Source organism: Sarcophilus harrisii, chromosome 5, assembly GCF_902635505.1.
Source record: "Sarcophilus harrisii chromosome 5, mSarHar1.11, whole genome shotgun sequence".
NCBI classification, from domain to species: domain Eukaryota; kingdom Metazoa; phylum Chordata; class Mammalia; order Dasyuromorphia; family Dasyuridae; genus Sarcophilus; species Sarcophilus harrisii.
The window spans coordinates 149,216,843-149,240,424 of NC_045430.1; the positions used below are offsets into that span (position 1 = coordinate 149,216,843).

Below are 23,582 nucleotides of genomic sequence, written 5' to 3' on the forward strand. Positions count from 1 at the left end.
GATATAATTCTTTCATCTGTACCTTGATCAAATATTACTTTTAAAACAGAGAGGCAGATAAAAGGAACAGACTAGACAAGGGAAAATCAGAAACAATGTAATTCAAAAGCCCAATGTTCAATAAGTAGAAAATATAAAGTACTTAGGAAAGAGTTCCTTATTTAACAAAATCAGTCCAGAAAATGGGATAGTAGTCCGGCAAAAGGTAGGCTTAGACCAATACCTTATACTATCTCAATACATTCTAAATGAAAAATGACATTAATAATAAAGATCATACCACACACAAAAAATAGTCATATACCTTTCACAACTATAGGAAGGAGATACGTTCTTAAACAAACAAGAATTCAGGATATAATAGATAACGCTAATTTAAACTGAAAGTTTATATAAGCAAAAAAAAAATTCAATGTATTTAAGATATGATGGAAAATGGTGAAATGAAGAGGGAAGAATATTTTTGTCAATTTCTCTGAAAAGAATTTGGCATTCAAGACATTAACAATTAACAGATATATATACATATATAATGCATATTTATATATATATATGTACATACACATACACAAACATAATAATCAAAAGAATAATCTAATGTTCAAAGAATATCAACAATTATCAAAAAAGCAAATTATTAAGAATAATATGAAATAATACATCAAATAAAAAGAAAAATTAAAATAAAAACAATCCTCATAAGTTGGCATACTGCATTTCATGAAAATTGGCAAAAATGACAAAATATGGGAATATTTAATATTAGAATTATAAGAAAATAAACACTCTAGTGTATTGTTGGTATAACTGAATCAGGACAACCACTTTGGAAAGAAACTTGGAGTTATAAGTGATTGTATTATGAAGCTTTTACCAAAAAGAAATGATTGAAATGAAAAAAGCATACACATAAATGTATCTTTGTATGTGTATGTATACATATATATATATATACACACACACACACACAATATACACACATCTAAACACATGCAAACACCAAGAATATTTTCACATGTGTCATATATCATGTGTCATATATGTTGCCATAAATTTGACAACAGTCTTGGTTATAGCAAAGAATTGGAAAGAAATCATATATCACTGATTGGGAAATGACTAAACAAATTACAGTACATAAAAACTATAGAATATTACTGTACTATAAGACATGATATATGTGATGAATAAAAAGAAGTAAATTAGGGAATTATCTAAATTGATGCCTAGTGAAGTAAGCAGATACAATATAAACAGAAACACACATACGAAATCAAAAGTAAAATGTTGGAAAATCACTAAGAACAAGTATGACATCAAAAGGCAACCCAACTACACCCCTTTTTAGAAAGGGAAGGTTCACAATTTTGATATATTGCACATTTTTCAGATATATTAATCAATTTTGCTGATTTTTCTTTTTTGTCTTAAAAATATGTCTGTTATATAAGGGTTTCTTTGGGAGCACAAGAGGATATGGTATTTGGGGAAATTTTGATAATGTAAAAAAAAATCAATCAAATTTTCTTTTAAAAAAATAATTACTTTAAAGAATGAGAAAAAATAATTTTATTCTTTAATTATTTCTCAGTTCCAACTAATTTCACTTTTATCTGCTTTCCTCAACACTGCCAAAAATTTGTAGTACAAAACTCATCAGGTTCATATCGCAGACACTTTCAGATTGTACAACAGAAAACTTTTATGCTTGAGGATATTGATCTCTTCATTTCAACCCCTGCAGTAAAGGAATATCCCTTTCCTTACAGGAAACAATATTGTGTAAAACGATGATATCTAATCTCTTCAAAGAGTCACCATCTTGGTTACAATCTCCTTCAGAAAGTCAAAAGTTTTATGCCAACCCTCCTAATATACATAATAGAAACTTGCCCAGTGCTGATGAAATTTCCAAAGTAACTGCCTTTTAGACTAATGTCATATTTCCAATGCTGCAAACTGGGAAAACAATAATATTAAAGCAAAGGTTTCAATTCAGAAATTTTTATTCTCTAAAAATATAAATAGGAAACACATTTAAGAAAAAATTTTATAGGCAGCCCTGCAGAAACGGTTCAAGCTATAAAATTGCTGAACACAATGAATCATTAAGTTTCAAATGCTCTGAATTTCCTTTTTACACAAAGTCAAGCACTTAAAATTTTCTTGATGTTCCTCTAGATTTCCTTTTTTTCCCATGCCTGTTGTCTTTTTTTCACCTTAGATTCCTGAAAAGAAATCTGACAAACCAGGTCTGATCACAAAAGATGTTTAGTATGGTATTTGGACCAACTAAAAACTATTTTCAATTTGTTGACTTAATAAATCAGCTTTTGTAAAATTACACACACAGACACACACATATTTTGTCATATATGCTCATTTGCTAACCACTTTAAAAAATAGTTCTAGGAATACTATGTGCCAAGTTATTGTGTATGCATTCTGCTTAATTTTTAACCTTGATCATAACCACATGCTTTCTCCCCTTCCCCAAGATTTCAATAAGATGCTGGGCAGCAATATGAACTAGTCAGTTGAATTATTTCTGAATACCTTCTTTTCCTACAATACACTTAACCCAGAAATATTTCAACTATTCCCAATTTCTCTCTCAAGGGCATTCATTCATTCTATTCAACAAGTTTCTTTAAAGAATTCATGTTCTTCCAAAAAGGTAATATATTAACTGCTATAAATATCAACCAATCATGAACCTTGTTCCTATTATATCCAAAGCTCTAATAACATTTGGCATCTATATTCCTCACTACTGAACCTCCCTCCACCCCCAATCATCATAGCCTCTCATCACCACCATTTTACTGGCACCACAGTCACAGGATATAAGATTGTTTTTTCCTTAAAAAAAAAAAAAAAAAAAAAAAAAAAAAAAAAAAAAAAAAACCAGAATGTTTAATGTCTTATGGCTAGCTACAGAGCTAAAGTGAGAGATGTGCAAAAAAACAAACCTGAAATTTCTTTATTTTAGGAAAAAAAATCTTCAAGTCCAACTCTAATCTCCAGAAAAGGACAACAAAATTCCCACCATTTTCTCTATTTACTCAGTTAATTTTTTTTAATCACATAAGAAATTTATGCAGTATCTTAATCAAAGGACATATATCTACCTCTTCATTCTAATTAATTCATTTAAAGTGATGACTTTGTCTAAAAGATTACTTTTTATATACTACTTCATCAAATTAAATCCCCTTTATAAACACATTATATCTTAAAGCATTTTATTTTTAATTTTAAATTAAACTACTTCTGTTTCTGTAATTTAAAAATGCAAAAATATATTTTACTAACAGAAAAAATGCTTGCTGTTCAATTATAAAATGTCAATATTCAGTATATATTAACTAAACACGATAAAGGAAAACAACATAACTTCTTTAATACTCTGAATATGTAATACTGTTTAGTACACATATATCTAGTAAACAGTAGTAAATCCTTTATTTATTATACCAAGATAATCACCACAGATTTATTTCAGTTCCAAAACAAAAATTTCTTGGTTCCACTTCATATAGCAAAATACTCATTTGAACTATCTACTTAAAAGTATAATCATTTGATTGACAGATGAAATAATTGCTTTAAAAATACTTCTGAGTCATTTTGTCCTTACCTGCAGGTATGAACCATTACCGCATGCAGTGACTGTTCCATTTCCTAGCACAGACTTGAAGAAGCATCATATCTATCTCACAGAATGTGACTAATCTGTGGGTTCGCAATTCCTAAGCTATTTACAAAGGGCACTCCCTTTCCATATAACATGTTAAGCACAATAAAAAACTCAGTTTTTCAACCTAGATTTAACAGATAACCTTAGCAATTGTATACCAGCCCCCTAAAAATAAAGATAGAAAAAAAATCTACTGTTGGCAATTTCTGGAAAAAACCAAATGCTTCTTTATAAAGAAATTTTTTTTAAGGTTTCAACAACTGCTATACATAAATCAGCAGTATGCTATATAGTGATTTGCATGCTGCAGCTGATTAGATTTCACTATTTGTTAAAAAAACAAACACATAATCCTCTGCAAAGAAACCAATATAATACACACACACATACACATACACATACACACACACACACACACACACACACACACCACAAAACCCAGTATACAATAAAATACATTATATCAAACTTGACAAAAAAATATACTGGCTTGCTTCTTAGCAGTGCTACACCATTAATTGTTCATGCAAGAGATGTAGCTGTACCTTTCTGAAGAGGACGACTTCTCAGAGTTAACTGACATCAGCAGCTCAATCTTCTGCTTGATTTCTGGAAAAATCAGAAAATATTCACAACCAAGATTGCCTGCCCTTGCTATCCAAAGTCTTTTATCAAGAGATTTTTCTTCTCTAATCCCTTTTGTTCAGAATGAGGCCACAAGATTCGCAGTACTTCTGTAAAGACTGAGATTCAATGGTGCTATAAAGGAAAAAAGCTCCAGAGGCATCAGGCCTTGCTAAACTATGCACATGACTGTTTATGAAAGCAGGAAGTACCATTTCTTTTAAGCAGAGGGGTGTTTTCTCTTTTAAGGCTGACCTGACATAAATTTGAAAGACGTTTCTGGCTTTTGCAAATTTAAGTTCAAAGGACAAATTGTAAATTATGCAAAGACTCAACCAAATAGCTTCCAGAGATTAAGTAATTAAGTTCCAGATAGAAACAGCCATATATTCATCCCTAAACTGCCTCCATTTCACAAGACCTGAAAAATATGGCTCTGTGAATCATTTTTGTTGCTTAAGAATAAAACATTCAATCACTATTCCAATTTATAGATTAAAAAATAAAAGATGAACAAGGATTACAGTTCCCTATTTGTCCACAATTAAAAACATGTACAGTGAAGCATTTTCAAACATAACAATTGAACTATTACTCATTTTATACCTTAAGAGTCCTACCCCCTCCTTCTGGCTCAATACAGTATACCAAGGAACAGGAAGCCCAAGTAAATGAGCTGATATATTATACTTTGCCTTTTAGGAAGAAGCTGAAAATGCCATCCAAAAGGAAATATAAATGCTAGTTCAAATTTATTTTAAAATAATTTCTGATCCCAAATTGAGAAAGGGCAAATAGAAAGAAAGAATATTTAGAAAAAAAAAAAAAAGGAAGAAAAAAATTTTAAATCTAGTGTCTTCCAAGAAATTCAATGAATTAAAGCACACATGATGTGTATAAACACATATGCACATATATATGCAATTTACTGGGTTTTTTCTCTATACAGATCTTTATGATGTGTATCTATCAATATAAATATATCTATCTTCTATTTATTTTCTGTGTGTGTATATATCTATCATATAGAAAGAAAAAACTAGACTGCATATGTATATATGAATAGAAAGGAAGAAAATAAACTGCATATATACATGCTTGGGTTCAGTATATAAGTTATATATTATGTTCTAAATTTTAATATACATTACATGTATAGTCACAGGTATCTTTTAAAAAAAAAAAACACACACCACATACTATGAAACTACGGACAAGTTACTTAACTTTCTTAGGACCCCAGTCAACTCTCCAAGAACATAAATATTTTTTCTCTGAAAAATCATTCTAAATATTATTTTTATAATACCAACATCACAAACTAAACACTCAACAGAATTTTACTGAAGTATTTTAAAACTTCAAAGTAGATTTCTCAACATAGTCCTTTTTTTAAAAGCAGGGATGAGAAGAGACTTGGCGAAGGCAAATAAGTTCAGAGAAAAACAATCCCCACAAAACTCAAAAGATACCAAAAAATTCAAAGATACCTGAATCTGGACTCAGAAACCCTAATAAAAGATTCAGGGGGATATGGAGAAATAAATAATGAAAATCATTATAAAACTGTATAGGATTCCCTATCTGGTTGTTAAAACTCAGGAGGGCAAGTTTAAATTTAATTAGTTTTGTATTATTTTTCATAAAAATACCCAAATTTCCTTTCACTTTCATGACTTAATAGAACTTCAAAAAATAGAAAAGTCAAACTTTTAAAAATACTAAATATAACTTCAAAAATAAAGTCAAATATTTTTAAAGGTTTAGCATTTTTAAAAATTTTCATAAAGGTAAAGGTTTAAAATGAATGAATATGTATAAATATATTTATCTATTAAATGTATAACTGGCATCATGAGGGAAATCCCTAGGTCTGCAGGACAGAGGCAACAATCATGGTACTGAATATGTTTATCCAGTTTATATGTGTAAACTGGATCCATAGTTAGTCATTCTGGCCCCTTATTTACTAAACATAATCAAGAGATGGATTGGTCCTTCAATATCATAAACCCAGTGCATTGTCAGTCAAAGCTATTTAACAACTGAATCCCTTTGAGCTCATTATATAGGATAGACATAGAAGAAAAAATTTCCTTGTGTGTATGTGTGTGTATGTGTGTACACCCTCTTTAACACATACTGCCTTGGACTTCAAATGCCTTTTTTTTACACCCACCCCATAATGTCTCCCCAGCCACCAAACCTTTAGCAATGGTAACTGTATTCAAATGATAATAATCTGTGCTTACCTAGACAAAACTAAAACAAAATCTCAAGTCCCAGGCTGTCTTCTGTTTTGTGGTTCTTTCCTTGAGCCCAGATTACCAAACAGATCCTGCAGCAGTGTTCCCTACCCTCTCCCATCCTTTCCTTTCCCCCCTCCAGTTACAGCTAAATTCAAGAAATGAAGAATGGCTGGCTCCTCTGTAGGTAATATTCAAGGAGAATTCTCAGGATACCATCTGCTAGGAAGATTATGCAACTGAAAAGACTAAAAAGCCATGAAGACCTGGACTTATTTGAGTTTTCTGTACAGGACAAATCTGAAGTAGTCTTACAAAGTTGTCTTTATGTCCCCTACAAAGCACACAGAGTGTTGGGATGTCGTCAATGTGTACTTATGAGTCTTTTGGTTAGAGTATTTATTTTGGTGGTTGAGGAATTCAGTAACTATACTATAGCTAATATCTAGATACCTTGAATACTTTTCTCCAAAAGGGACTCTATTAATCCCTTTATGAGGAGAAATTAGATATAAGCTATACTCTTATTTAAGAGGTTGTTTTGTTTTGTCTTGCCTTTCTGGAACTTGGGGAAGAAAGCGGGATGGAATGAACTAGACAGTGTGAGAAAAAACCTGCCGCCCCCCCACACTTTGGGGCCAGCCTCCCATAAGAGTAACACATTTACCTGAACCCAGAGCCAGATCCCTTTTATGAGAAAGGAACAACATTCCATGGGTAACAAAAGAAGAGGTTATAACATTTAACACAGAATAAGAGAGGTAATGAATGCAAGGTTCAAGTTTTGCCTCTGAACAGACTTTGTGACCCCTGAGCAAGTCACTCAACTGCTAAGTATTCAGACAATTCTCTTAGGTTACAAATTGCTGAACAATTTTAGCTCTGAACTAGTAGAGGAGATTTCCTTCCCTCAGGCTAGCTTCCTATAACAATGAAATTACAGGTTCAGATCCTCCCTAATACTGACTTACATAATGTAAATTATAAAAGTCTATGGGGGAAAGATGGCATAGTCATATCGTAATTCTCAACAACTTCACAAATTCTAGAAAGAAAGGTTCTCATCTTAAATCCATGTTACTCAACCCAGCATATAATCATAATGACTGCACCTTGACAACATGTACAATGTACATTAGGGAAATCAAAAACAAGAAGCGATCCCAAGAATTCAAGCAAGTCTAATCAGATAGAAGAAAATGTAAGGCATTTCATAGGGAAAAAAAAGAAGTGACCTGGAAAAGAGACAATGGTAACAGAATGTCCAAGACACAAATACAAAAAATGACTTCCAGACATTTAAGCAAAACCTCAAAGCAAATTACAACTTGGACACAAATTCAACTAAAATTCCTAGAAGAGATGAATCAAAAAAATTTTTATTTTAAAAGGGTTTCAAATAATTTTATAGGGAGAAGAAAAATGGAAAATAAATAATAATTATGAAATAAAGAATTAGGGAATGAACAATTTGGCATGAGAGGTCCAGAACCTTGCCTAAATAACAAACTACCTGAAAACTAGAATGGACAAAACAGAAGCCTTTATGATCCAACAACAAATATTAAAACAAAGTAAAAGGGGGGAAAAAAACAGAAGAAAGTATCTCATAGAAAAAAACAAATGACCTGGAAAACAGATCAAGGAGAAAGAAACTTATGAATCATTAGAGAGTTTGAATGTCATACTCCACCCCCCCCCCAAAAAAAAAAAGTTTAAATATTCTATTTTGAGAAATCTCAAAACTTCGCATATCTCTTAGACCCAAAGGACAAAGTAAAATAGAAAGAATACACAGATTACTTCCTGAAGAAACCCTAAAATAAAAATTCCCAGAAAACTTAAAGCCAAAATTCAGAGCTTCCAGGTAAAAAGGAAAAAAAAAAAAAAATACTCCAACCTTCCAGAGAGGAAGAATTCAAGTACTAAGGAGCTTCGGTCAGAATTACTCATAATTTAGCACTAATAAAGGAGCAGAAATCCTGGAATATGATATTCTAGAAGGTAAACAATATGAGTTTATAGTCAAAATTAAACTATCCAGAAAAACTATATATATATATATATATATATATATATATATATATATATATATATATATATATATATAAAATACTTCAAGGGGAAAATGGATCTTTAATAAACAAGGGACTTTCAAGCATTCCTGTTGAAAAGACCAGAGATGAAAAAAATTATGAAGTTCAAAGACAAGAACGAATACACACATAAAAAAGATAACCAAGAAAGAACAATGCTAACAGACCAAACAATGATAAATTGCTCACATTCAAATACAGGGAGAAGATACTTTCTCTGCTCTGAACTTATCAGAATTAAGAGTTAATTAAAAGTTCAATTAGACTTAGGTATGGTTTTCTTTTATCTTCATGATATTAAGAAAAAAACAGAGAGAAAGAGAGGGATGAAGTGGAACACACTTGAAGGGTAAGAAGAAGGGAAAAGAAGCTAAATGAAAATTATCTCCCATAATCAATATAACACAAACATCTATACAGAAAAAGGAGAAAGAAGTAAGAGGAAAAACTGATACTTGAATTTTAATCTCATTAGAAGTGATCAAAAGAAGAACACGAACACACACAGGATTGGGTACATAATAAATGCATTTCACTCAACAGGAAAATAAAAAGGAAAGGGGAAAAGGAAGAAAGGTAAATTAGTAGGGTATATTAAGGATTAATCCTAAACAAATGCTAAGGATATACAAAAATATAGCCTTTTTTGAGGAGATAAAGAATGGGAATCTGAGGCTTGTCTATAAATTAGGGAAGGGATGAACAAATTATGGCATATAAATATGATGGAATACTATTGTACTCGACTCTTACTAACATAATGACCATCCAGGTTTCCAAAGTACTAATGAATAAACATGCTGCTAACTTTCCGATATAGAGAGATGAAAGCCTCAAAATGCATAATGAGATAAAATATTCTGGGGGGATATATCACCAATGTGAAGATTTGTTTTGACTTAGTATTTATGCTTAATGGATTTAGTTTTTCTTATGTTCACAATTGGGAACATAAGATTGGAGGATAAGGAGTCAGATCTTTACTGATTATTATGATTTTTAAAAATCTTATTTGGGGGAAATAGAAAATTATGAATAGTATTATGTCATAAAATAGTGAAAATAAGCAGAGGAAAATATTTACAAGAAAGCTTGGCATTAAAACTATTTTACAATCTGGTTTAACCTATTTCTCTAAACTTAGATTACTAACAGTAATAATAATAGTAGCTAATATTTATAAAGCACTTTATAGTCTGCAAAGTAATCTACATTATTTCATTTCCTTTTCACACATTCTTCAATCTACCCAAACTGTTTTTCTGCTGTCCTTCTCACATAATAATCTTTCTCCCATCTCTGTACTTTTACATAAGCTATTTATTGGATAAGCAACTTCTAAAACTAGTTAGTTCATCAGTATCTCTGTATCTTCATAGATACCTCAAAACTAAATAGAACATTATAATCTAGATTGTCCTTGGGGAATGGGAAAGTACATTAAACTTATATCTCAAACAAATACCTATCCTTAACATCAAAATGCCATATACCTAAAAGTCACTAAATATCATTGTCTCTAGAGAAATAAAACTGGAGGTTACTAAAAGCATAAAACAGGGGAGAGTACAGGAGATAGAAGTATTCTAAAAAAGAACCACAGAGAAAATATAGCATAAAAACTATCATAAAGGTATATAAGCAGAAAACTAGATTAGGCAATAATGTAGTAAAAGAAATGGAAAGCTTGTGAATAGCACAATTGTTCCAATAGTTTCACAAAATATTAATAATGATGATAATAATGATGGTGATGATAATGATGACAATGATGATTACAGCTAGATATTAATATAGTGTTCTTAAGTTCTTCAAGAACTATACATATATTATATCACTGGAACTTCATAACCACTCTATAAGGTAGATGCTATTATTAATACCATTTTAAAAATAAACTGAAGCTGAGGATTAACTGACTAGCCTAGAATTTATATATCAAGTTTCATAACTATATGATAAACATATCTACTCAGTATATTGAGAAGACCACTACCCCCATGGAAGATTCAAAGAGGACATAGACAAGATTACCCCAGGACAAGGTTACTATCTGAAGCACTGGAGAAAATACAGTGGTAAAATCACAAATCCACCAAAGTATCTAGAAGCACTATAAAAAAAAAAAAAAAAAAAAAAGACTTGAGAATTCACATATATTTCTAAAAATAAGATATATAACCAACATCAAAATGGATAAAGAATATGAAAGGCAATTCTAGAAAATAATGACACAAAATATCAATAATCAACTGAAAAATTATTAAAATACCCCAGTAATTAGAAAAATGTAATTTTAAAAAACTGAGATAACACATGATAGTCATTAAATCATGAAAGATAGTTGTAAGGGAATAAAAACATTGGCAAGCACTATAGCATATTGAAAAGAAAACCAATCTCAAAGTCAGGAAGCTTCTTCTAACATGCTAACAAGCTCCAAGTAATACAGGTAATCACTAAGACTCTTAGATGCCATTTGTATTGACATGTATCCAGCAATAGATAAAGCAAAAATAAAGAGGTAAAAAAGAATTGAAAAACAGTGAGGACAGGGAGGGGGAGAGACAAGAGACAGAAAGAAAGGGGAAATAAAAGAAATGGAAAAAACAGCAGGGCAAGAGTTGGCAGAAGAGGAAGGAGAAAGTAGTAATAGTAGTTGTCATGATCACTATAGCAAGCAAGCAAATCACTTTATAAACATTGTCTCATTTTATCATCCCAAACACCCTACAAGGAAGATGTTATCATTATCATCATTTTATAGAAGTTGTTAAGATGGAGAAATTAAGTGACTTGTCCAAGGTCCAGTTAAAGTGTCTGAGCCAGGATTTGAATCCTTAAATCCAGCACTGTATTCTCTATTCCACCTAATTGCCTAAGGAGGCAGTAGAAAAGAAAGAGAAGGGAAGAGGAAGGAAAAGAAGAATGACCGAAGAGGAAAGGGAGAAAAATTTAAAGTTGACAAAGTTAAGAGAGAAAAAAAAAAGATATAATGTCATACTACTAATGGAACAGGGGATTCATCCTATCTTTTTTTTTGAAAACAACATGGCAATACGTAATTATAGTCTTTGGAACTCAAGGAACTGACCATTAAATTAGGTCATGAGAATATTAATAGGACAACAAGATCTATCTATACAAACATATTCAAATGGAATTATTTGCAATTTTTTTAAATCTGGAAATTAATCCTTGTATCATATAATTCAAAACAATTGTGGCACATCAACATATGTCATAGATAATTATAAACATAGAATGCAAAGAAATGAAATGACTTATGAAATAATACCCAAGGAATAAAGAATGATGAAAATAACACATACATTGATTTAGTCATAAGGTTATATCATTATGTATCATTGGATTCTACTCTGAGAATCACCTTTGACTCAAAAGGAAGAGTTTTTTTGCTCTATCTTCCCATAAGGCAAGCCTCCATCTCATCTGGTTACCACCAGCTTCCAGACATGCCATTACACACCTAAATTCTTGGTCCTAGTTTTTCTTTCTTTCTTTCTTTTTTTTTTTTTTTTTTTTTTTTTTTTTTTTTGTTCTTATACACAATACACAAATTAAGAGTGATTCTGCACAGGCCTGCCTCTCTAGCTAACTCAGGTACATGGAGAACTAGCAAACGAATCTATTCCTTATGGGCATGTGCAGTATGCTCAGTTGATGCAATATCCAAGTAAACAGACATTCTATAACTTATCTTGTTCTGTTAACCATGAGATAAGAAGAAGCCTTTTGACTGAAGGTGAAACCCATACTGGGCTGCATTCAAAACGTACTAACCAATCAAATAAAACCTCTTGCCATTGTTCCTTTCCTCCTTATCAATATTTATGTAGAGAAAACTTTTTGTTAAGTCTCTAGATGGGCACAAACTTTGGATTCTCCCCATTCAAGGCTGATACATGGACCATGAATATGGGTCTTCTGTGAAGATTCTTCCCTATTTTAAAGGTGTATGACTGACAACTATGATCTTGTGAGTTTAAGGTTAAAATAGTGAGTCACAAGATGTCTAGGACTAGAAACTGGGTTTTGCAGAGATAGCTTAAAAGTAACCTGGAGAAACAACCTCTGGGATCAGCTCAATAGTAGCTGACTACCCATTCCAGTAACTATGCTGCATTTGAGAATGAACTTGGTGGGACACCAATACTATGTAGAAATCATTTTAAATTTGAGCCCAGTCTTCCTAGAGAACAAAGTAAAAAGGAGGTAGAGTGTTAGGAATCCCCAGGTATTTCCAGAGGGAGATATTTATACTTCAATTCTTACTATATTCTTCATAGAAGAAAAAAAAAAACACCTTTGTAAAAGCTAATTACTATTAGTTTGTTAAACAGAAGACAAGTATAAATCACTATTAGTTAAGCTAGATGAAAAAAAAAACTGAAAGAGGGCTATAGGTGATGGTATTAGAGAAAGATAATCCAACTATTCAGGGATATTGCAGAACTCTAAAGGGAAAATATAGCTGGCTTTACCCTAAGAGAGTTGAGTCCAGAGTCTTGCTGCACATTAATGGATCTTCTTGCCTCCTCTGTGACCAAAAAAAAAATTTTTTTTGGTCAGGATTGTTTATGTAATTTTATTAAAGGATGTACTAAATGGCACTATGTACCAGAATATGGCATTGTCCTAAAATTTTATCCATTAACAGTATTTCTGTGTCATGATCAGGGTACATACAGTATGTTATAACTAACTTATCCCTTGCTCTTGAAAGTGTGTTTTTTTAAAAAGCAGTAGATATTTCTTCAAAACCATTTTTAAATGTCTTATAAATTTATAAATTATATATATTTTATATATAAATTTTTATATGTATATAAAATTATAAATTTTAAAATTTCACAAATTAAGTTCTCTATACTAAATGTCTTGTCCTATATCAAATGTTCTGTGAAGACTTTGCTACAAGCTAAATCCTGATATTCTGAGAGAAAAAACTGGTGAAAATACAAATCAAACATAAGTTTAAGATCAAAAAGTTCTGAAGATTTGATTCAATTTATGACAACATGAAAGTTATTCTTCTGCAGTCCTGAGCATAATTTACATTTAACATAAAATTATTTAATTTACAATTTATGCATTTAGTTTAAAACACTGTGAGCTTCAAGAAGAAACTTCTGCTTATCAAATATTTTAGTAAATCAGAGATTGATTAACCAGTAAGTTTTTTGTTTCAGAATCATAACAAATATTGAAAAAAAAAGAGCATTTCTACAAAAACAGCAAAAACAGTAAGAGGATTCTTATATGACATCATGAATCTCCATTTCATATCACATAAATTTTTACACATTATTCTCAAAATTGTCTTGCCTGTTTGTGCTTGCTTCTCAACTTGCCTTCTATTCTCTTCAGTGTGTTTTTTAAAAAATATTTCAATGGTCTTTATTTCACTAATGGTATCCTTCCATGCCCAGATCTTCTCCCCCCAATTAAAAAATGAATGAAAGAAAAAAAATCCTTTTCAAAAATAAACATAGTCAAGCAAAATTAATCAACAGAGTAGTCATATTCAAAAGTTTATATTTTTTTATGCACCTTAAGTTCACTGTCTCTCTGTGAGGAGGTGATAACATGCTTCACCAAACGCCCTCTTACAACATGATTGCTTACTGCACTGAACTGCGTTCTTTAAAAATCTCTCAAATTTTTCTTTGTAGTATAACTGTCCTTGTATAACTATTCTGGTTCTGCTTACTTTATTCTGCATCAGTTCATACAATCCAGAATTTGGTGAAATTGACTCTTTTGTAATTTATTATCCAATTTTCATTGTATTTGTATTCCAAAATGTGTCCATCCATTTTTCAAGTATTTAAAAATAAAAAAAGTAATTCTTTTCTTTTGCTTCTTTCGATTGCCCCTTATGATCAGGAAGTTTGTTTTGTTTGTGACTATTTCCTCCTTTTAGCATACTTCTCTTAAACCCTAACCCCTTTCCCATGCCTATCGAAATTGGTATATTTCTATGCCATGAGGGAAGGGGTGGAGATAGAGGGTGAAGAGAGTGTGGTTCAATTCTCCTACAACCACTCTTCTTTCATGCTTGTGTACTCTTCTCCATACCACCCCCCTCTTCCTCAAAATGCCCTCTTGAAGACATTAAGGTTTTGAATGGACATTTGTTCTCCCCCTTTCAGAATATTTGCATTACATAATCTGAACTCCTTTGTGTTTCAATTTTAGACTTTTTATGAGCTCTATTTTTTTTCATCCAAAGTAACTGAATATCCTCTATTCCTATTAAGGTCCGTTTTTACCCTTCATTTTAAGCACAGTAGTCCCTTGAGATTAGGTATTAATTGGCAAGCTCAAATCCTGACAGCACAAGCAACAACCAAGTGCTACCTGCCAAACAATTATCAAGTACTAAAGCTTTTTTCCCATCCTCGAAATGCATGGATAAGTTTCAAAATAATAACAAGTGCTGAGGTACCACTGTGTCAAGGACTTCAGTTTTTATTTTAAATCCTATGTTATGCCATAGTTCTCAGTTTCTGTAATTATCCTGACCCAGTCCTGACTCAGTTTCCCTGCTTCTCAAAACTCAGTCCTGCAAAACCTCCTCTCACTCTTTATCAGAATATTTGATAAGGATAAAAGATCTTATGTTTTAGAATATAATAATGTCTCAACCCATCCCAAGCTACCAGAATGTCAGATACCATCTTATCAAGACACCTCTCCCCATCTCTGGGATTCCTCCCCCCCCACCCTGTCAGAACCGGATTGTCAAGAGTCCTGTTCCTACTCTCAGCACCCTGACTCTGCTCCCACCTCAGTATACCCCCTGAGTCTGAGCCATGTGTATATATATATCATTGAAAACTCTCATTGTTTGCTGGATTCTTGGAGACGATAGTCTCATTCAGCTCTGGGACCACATTATGGATCCATTTGGTCCCAGTAAATCTCTCCCATTTAGTAAATTATTAAATACTCTCTAATCTCTATCCTGCCTCAGTTTCTCCGGCATTACACCTGTAATTTAAATATTGTGTGGATAAATGATGAAAATTATTTTTGCACACATTTTGAAAATAAAAGTCAATTTTTATTAAAAAAATTTTAAAAGTATCTGGGAAATATTTAATAAAATAAATGAAAATACAAAAGAACATTAAAAAAGAATTACTTGCTTCTTCTTTGGGGGCAAGCTCTAAATATATCATAATTATTAACATTCTTAATTTTTTTCTTTGATGTACCTATCTCCCCAGAATTAGTTCCAGAAATGGAGCTTTGTGTCACAGTTAGAATCCATCTCTTGCTTTTGTGTGGGATGGTCAATCCTGCTTGGTTTTAGCCTGGCTCACGTGGATCCTTGAGATGGTCTTCATATTCCATGGTGAGTATTCTTTCCCCCAAAAAAATCTTTGAGGGTCCAAGTGCTTGCCTAGCAATCTTCCAAACTCCAGGATATTTAAAGTAAAAACTGAAGTCCTTGAGTGATAAGTATATTTGAATTTAAAAGAAAATAAAATACTACCAAAATATTAGATTATTATGCAGGAAGCAGATACAAGCCCCGCCTTTTTATCTATGTGGTTTAAATGGTCCTATATAGTTCTTAACTTCTAGTTTAAAAACTCAAGATTTAAGAAAATGAATACTAACAGTTGATATGGGCTCGATTTCTTTCAAATTTGGATAAAATCAGCAGATGCTTTAGAAACAGTAAATGTAATAGCAAATTTCAGAATTCTTATGATGTTTTACCAATATGATAGACCATTAAGGTTTTCATGAAGACACTTAGATAGAATGCCAATTCATACTTTGGATCTTCATTCCAATGCAGAATTCCTTATTCTGCTAGTATTTATCAAATTTGTAAATTTTCACTTCAAACATAATTTTCCTTTATTCCTCATTTTAAAATAATTCATGTAAGAGAATTAAAGTAATATATTATTTCTAAATCTTAGATACTTTTACATAACATTATGAAATATCAAATATTTTAACAAACTATATGAAAAATATGCTTTTTATTATTGACCAACAATTTGTAAAGACTCTTACTACTTATGTTAACAGGGTTCTCCGTGATCATATCAGTGAAACAGAAAAGGTCCTTCCTCTTTTGCAGCCCCAAAATTGAGATAAACATACAAATACGCACAATGTCAAACCAGAACTAAAATCATAAACTTGCAGCATCCATTATGTGAAGAATAATTCTTACAATCTAGGACAAAGCTCTCCTATTAAAGGGGGAAAAATTGATGACTACTCAATGGAACTACCAGGATTCAAATTTGTTTTTTAGGTTTCATCTTAGCGCCCTTTTCAAAAAAACCCCAATGTATGTCTACATTATACCAATCAACAAATATTTCCTAAGTAACTGTTGTGTTCTAGGTACTAATCTAAGCAAGGGGATATACAGATATAGGTATATATATATAAACCAATTTGTACTCTTTAAAAGTTGTCCTGCTATCAATGAAACACTAGATTGCATATTTGCATATACTCAATGAAGTACTTTTTTGGAGCCATTTATTCATAGATGTGGCTAAATTTCTCCCAGTCAATTTATAATAGAAACCCTATCCTTCCCTCATCCTTCTCTCCAGCTTCATTACATACATTCTTTGTATATTTTTTACATAAATTTTCCTCCTAATCTTTTAGCATCTCTAAGGAACTAGGAAGACCACAGAAGGAAATCAATTCAATGTGTCTTTCACATCACAACATAAGTGAGAAATATCTCCATGGTATATTTCATTATATCATTTATTTTTCTTCTAATCCAAAAATTGCCATTAGTAACATGTAGCACCATGAATATTTCAATTATACATTATTCCACTGTCTTGCAGGTTATCTGGAACTTTAACATCTTCTAAAATCATGGAGATTCCATAATTTACAGCCAGCAGTGAGGATCAAAAATAGAATAATATGATAGAGATGAATTTTTGCAGTAATGAGAGATCACTGAAAGTATTATAGAAATTTCCAAATGTTATCCAGCCCAATTTTTTCTCTCATTTAATTCCAGCCCCAGTTCACAAGTCATATGCAACATTTGTCCAAGAGAAAGATACTGACAGAGTAACTTCAGAATGAAAAATAAACCTACTATGTGTCAACTGCATGTAGCTGCTGCTCTTACTGCAGTAAGAAAAGCATTTCCAAAAGTTACATGGCATGATATCTTGGGGTGTGCACCTGAGGAGCAAATTTTATAAGCATATCTACAAAAGACCATAGAAACACTAAAGAACTACTACCAATTGCATAAATCCCCAGAAAAAATTCAAAGCCACATTACGCTCCTTTTCAATATTTAGGATAAGAAGTATATCCTAAGGTACTTACAGTACAAAAATTTTCTTTAAGAACAGAGAAGTTGAACATCTTAAATGACTTTCAGAAATTGATAGGAGATATGCAATGATGTATCCAGTGTTAGGCTTAACTACCTATCAATTACAACCTTTATATGACATTTTAAGAGGAGACACTGCTTTAGACTTACCATGCCAGCTTACAAAAGAAGGTCAAGAGGCTTTGAGAGAGGTTGAACTAGCTTTATCCAATGTGGTTCAAAGAGTCACTCAAAAACCTTTGGAAATATCAGTTTTTGCTACAAAAGAGGCACCCACAGCAATTCTTCAGCAAAGAGACAGTATGATCCAGTGGATGATCCTCCCTGCACAACCAGACCAAAGCCTTATTCCTTATTGAGTGTTTGCGGCTAGAATCTTATTAAAGGCCATTAAGCAAGTAGTACAATTATCTGGAATAAGACCTGACAAGATACACACATTTTATACCAATGCACAAATTAATGTATGCTGTGAAAACATCCCAGAGTAGAAAATTTTATTGGCCACAGCTCTGTATTTTACACACTCCATTAAAGATTTTTTATAAATTTTTTTATAATTGGCTTTTACATAAATGGCAATGGGTTTTTGAAGAAAAGGTTTCCAAGGTTCCTCTTAAAGGACCAACTATCTTTACAGATGCGTCTAAACATAACATTTGTACTGTATACTCTCATGACTTAACTATAAAGAGAGTAGTCAGAACTCCTTTTCAGCCTACTCAGCAGAATGAATTGTATGCAATCATTCTAGCTCTTATTATCCAGGAGATGTAAATATTAACAGCGGATTCAGCTTATTCAGTAGGTATGGTACAAAGAATTGCCACAGCCCAAATAAAATTTGTGGCTTCCAATATATATCAGCTCTTTAAGAAACTTCAAGAGCAAGTAAGAAAGCTTCCAGGTAAGTATTATATCTTACATGTCCACTCTCATAGTGGACTTCCAGGTCCTATTTTTGATGGTAATTCAAAGGCAGATAGCCTTTTAACTATGTTGGCCAATACTACTTTATTTCAAGAAGCCCAAGAATCTCATTCTAAATATCATCAGGTTGCTCAAACTTTATGTTTACAATTTGGGATAACAAGAGAAGAAGCTTGGAGGATAGTAAAAGCCTGTACAGCCTGCCTTCCTTTCCACGTTCCTACATTGCCTCCAAGGAAGAACCCTCATGGTTTGAGACCCAATGAAATTTGGCAAATAGATGTGACCCATTATAAATCTTTTGCTCATCTGTCTTTTATCCATGTTGTGGTAGACACCTTTTCAGGATTCACTTTTGCAATACCAGAAGCAAAAGAGACAGTCTGAGTGGTCGCTGAATTCCTTATACAAGCATTTGCAATTATAGGTGTGACACAAGCAATAAAAACAGATAATGAACCCGCATATAATTCTAAACATTTTGCACAGTTTTGTGCACAGTATCAGATTTTACACACCACTGGCATATCTTTTAATCCTCAAGGACAGGCGATAAAAGAGAGGAGAAACAGAGACATCAGGATACTCCTGCAAAAGCAAAACAAAGGGGGAGCCACAGGTAATCCTAAAGAACTTCTAAACTTAGCCCTTTATAATATAATTTTTTGGTTTTTGATGAAGATGCACTGGCTCCGGCAGACAGGTTTTATAACCCACTGGAAGGGCAGTGTCCAGTGTGAGCAGCTCCACTATCTTTAAATAATCGCCAGGTGATGTGGAGAGATCCAGAAAGCAGTGAATGGAAGGGACCAGATAGTTTAACTGCTTGGGGGAGACGGTTTGCTTGTATCTCTACAGAAGGAAAAGGAATGAGATGGATGCCAATGAACCATATCCACCCTGTTCATTGGAGAGAGAAGGAAAAAGAGAAGACCCTCAAAATGAAGGAGAAGACACAAGATATATCAGATGGTTCTATCTCTCTGACTACCTGTGCCACTGAAAGAACATGGCAGTTAACCCTATGTGTATGGCAATTGACTCATGAACATCAAAAATTGTTGCTAAAACTGTTCAGGATTTCAAAACCTGCAGGAATCATTGGATTCCCTGAAACATGCTAAGACTGATGCAAGACTTCAAAACTTGCAGGAATCACTGGATTCCCTGAGACATGACAAGGCTGACACAGGATTAAAAAACCTGCAGTAATTATTGGATTCCCTGACACATGAAGTGATAGACAATAGATTGGTTTTGGACTATCTCTTGGCTGCCGAAGGAGGTGTATGTATAATTGTTATTTATATACCCTCCTTTTAGGACTCATGGAAATCTTTTATAATACCTTGTAGATTCATATTGTTTGTCACATCACTACTTGCATGTGTGATTCCTGATGCTGATTCATGTTATTTGTTACATCACTACTAGCTTGTGTTACATTACTATTTGTTTGTATAATACCTCCTATTCTGATGGATTTATGTATACCTGTTTCAATTAAAACAAAAGAAAGCAAGAGATATAGAGGGCTGCAGATAGTGGGGGAACTCTAAATAAGGTATAAGACCCTTCAGCCCAGAGGGAACCTGCTAACAATGTCTGGTTTGGCTCTCCATCTCCCTTTGGTGCTCTCACCCTTCCTGAGAAGTCAAGGAGAGCATGACTACCTGTGTTCTACTTCAAGTAATGGATACTTACAGTAAGAGGCATTTACAAATCTATAGAAGAGTGCTTATAGTTAACACATGCACAGTGTGCTGTGGTGATATAATGCTACTGTAGTTAGCATTTGTGCAGTGTGCTGTAGTAATGTGGTGATATAATGGTTCTATAGTTGGCATATGCTCAGTGTGCTGTACTGATGTAATGATTTTAACATATTTAGGGGCTGAGAGGACTTGAAATAAATGAACTCCATCTTTGACCACCCTCGTGGGTCTCCTGCTTTCTTCAGTCCTCCACTAAGACCAAAGACTTGGGCTGGCCCAGAGATCCTCCAGAGAGCTAGTCCAGAAAGTATATTTTGGCACACCAGTGTGGGGGCTCTAGAAAGCATAGTACATTTTGGTACCCCAATCTGGGGGCTCTAGAATGCACACTACAAGGCTTGGTATGTTTCCAGGCTCAATATAATTGGCATAATGCAATCTGTGGATTTGGATTTGAAAACCTCACCATCAAAAGAGAACCAATGTTTTGTTCTGATTTAACCCAGACAATTTTTACAACACATATCTCCAAGTTCAGTATCTCATTTGATGTCAACATTCAGAACAATGTTATAAAAGCAGTTATTTCTGCAGCTGTAGCTATCATATATTCTTATATCATTTTGATGCACATACGAAAGATACCTTGTCTGGAAAGAGACTGCTTTTCATGCTGCTCTTAGAAATCATATTCTGTCTTAAGATCAAATAAGCAAATAAAAATTAAAATACATAAGCACAAATATCTTTTCCCTAGTTGTTAGAAAGCTCACTATCTTATGAAAGTGTTTAGAATTGTTTTCAGTTAAATAAGTTCCAGAGATCTTTAAATAAAAGAAGAGATGGGGAGGATGAATTGGAGGAAAATGACTCATTTTTATCCATGGTGTCCAAAATCCTATTAGTCAAGGTCATTCCCAAAAGCAGTGTGTTTTTATTTTATTTTATTAACTCTCATTAGGTGAAACTAAAAATTAAAAATGGCTCAACACAAAACTACAAAACTCTTTTCACACAAATAAAATCAGAGTTAACCAAATGGAAAAACATTAAATGCTCTTGGATTAGGTGAGCAAATATAATAAAGATGACAATACTACCTAAATTAATCTATTTATTTAGCGCTATACCAATCAGACTCCCCCCCAAAAATTTTAATGACCTAGAAAAAATAACAACAAAGTTCATATGGAAAAATAAAAGGTCAAGAATTTCAAGAGAATTAATGAAAAAAAAAAATTCAAATGAAGATGGCCTAGCTAAACCAGATCTAAAATTACATTATAAAGCAGCAGTTACCAAAACCATTTGGTATTCGCTAAGAAATAAGACTAGTTGATCAATGGAATAGGTTAGGTTCAAAGGACAAAACAGCCAATAACTTTAATAATCTAGTGTTTGACAAACCCAAAGACTCCAGCTTTTGTAATAAGAACTCACTGTTTGACAAAAATTGCTGGGAAAATTGGAAATTAGTATGGTAGAAACTAGGCATTGACACCATACACCAAGATAAGGTCAAAATGGATTCATGACCTAGACATAAAGAATGAGATTATAAATAAATTGGAAGAGCATAGGATAATTTACCTCTCAGACCTGTGGAAGAGGAAGGAATTTATGACCAAAGAAGAACTAGAGATCATTATTGATTACAAAATAGAAAAATTTGATTATATCAAATTGAAAAGTTTTTGTACAAACAAAACTAATGCAGATAAGATTAGAAGGGAAACAATAAACTGGGAAAACATTTTTACAAAGATTCTGATAAAGGCCTCATTTCCAAAATATATAGAGAGAATTGACTCTATAAGAAATCAAGCTATTCTCCAACTGATAAATGGTCAAAGGATATGAACAGACAATTCTCAGATGAAGAAATTGAAACTATTTCTAGCCATATGAAAAAATGCTCCAAGTCATTATTAATCAGAGAAATGCAAATTAAGACAACTCTGAGATACCACTACATACCTGTCAGATTGGCTAGAATGACAGGGAAGAATAATGCGGAATGTTGGAGGGAATGTGGGAAAACTGGAAGACTGATACATTGTCGGTGGAATTGTGAATACATCCAGCCATTCTGGAGAGCAATTTGGAATTATGCTCAAAAAGCTATCAAACTGTGTATACCCTTTGACCCAACAGTGTTACTACTGGGCTTATATCCCAAAGATGTTTTAAAGAAGGGAAAGGGACCTATATGTGCACGAATGTTTGTGGCAGTCCTTTTTGTAGTGGCCAGAAACTGGAAACTGAGTGGATGCCCATCAATTGGAAAATGGCTAAATAAATTGTGGTAAATGAATATTATGGAATATTATTGTTCTGTAAGAAATGATCAGCAGGATGATTTCAGAAAGGCCTGGAGAGACTTACATGAGCTGATGCTGAGTGAAATAAGCAAGGCCAGAAGATCATTATTTACTTCAACAACAATACTACATATGATGATCAATTCTGATGGGCATGGCCCACTTCAAAAATGAGATGAACCAAATGAGTTCCAATAGAGCAGTAATGAACTGAACCAGCTACTCCCAGGGAAAGAACTCTGGGAGATGACTATGAACTACTTCATAGAATTCCCAATCCCTCTATTTTTGTCCACCTGCAGTTTTTATTTCCTTCACAGGCTAACTGTACACTATTTCAAAGTCCGTCTCTTTTTATACAGCAAAATAACTGTTTGGACATGTATACATATATTTTATTTAACTTATACTTTAACATATGTAACATGTATTTGTCAACCTGCCATCTGGGGGAAGGGGTGGGGGGAAAGAGGGAAAAAGTTGGAACAAAAGGATTTGCAACTGTCAATGCTGAAAAATCACCTATGCATATGTTTGTAAATAAAAAGCTATAATAAAAAAAGAAATAAAA

General features: G+C 32.7%; 1 protein-coding gene across 8 annotated transcripts in view; it reads right to left on the reverse strand.

The window, feature by feature from the left end:
- The window catches only part of SRPK2 (SRSF protein kinase 2), a 253,606-nt gene that overhangs the window by 167,727 nt on the left and 62,297 nt on the right, over nucleotides 1–23,582 (reverse strand). For 5 of the 8 annotated variants that reach the window (XR_004229621.1, XM_031938721.1, XM_031938729.1 and 2 more), the window contains exon 2: nucleotides 4,246–4,309. The exons of the other annotated variants lie outside the window; for them this stretch is intronic. Coding sequence is in view for 4 of the 5 variants with exons in the window: in XM_031938721.1 (XP_031794581.1) it covers nucleotides 4,246–4,309 (64 nt within the window). In the remaining variant the exon portion in view is untranslated. The remainder of the gene's footprint in view (nucleotides 1–4,245; nucleotides 4,310–23,582) is intronic. 8 annotated transcript variants of the gene reach the window in all.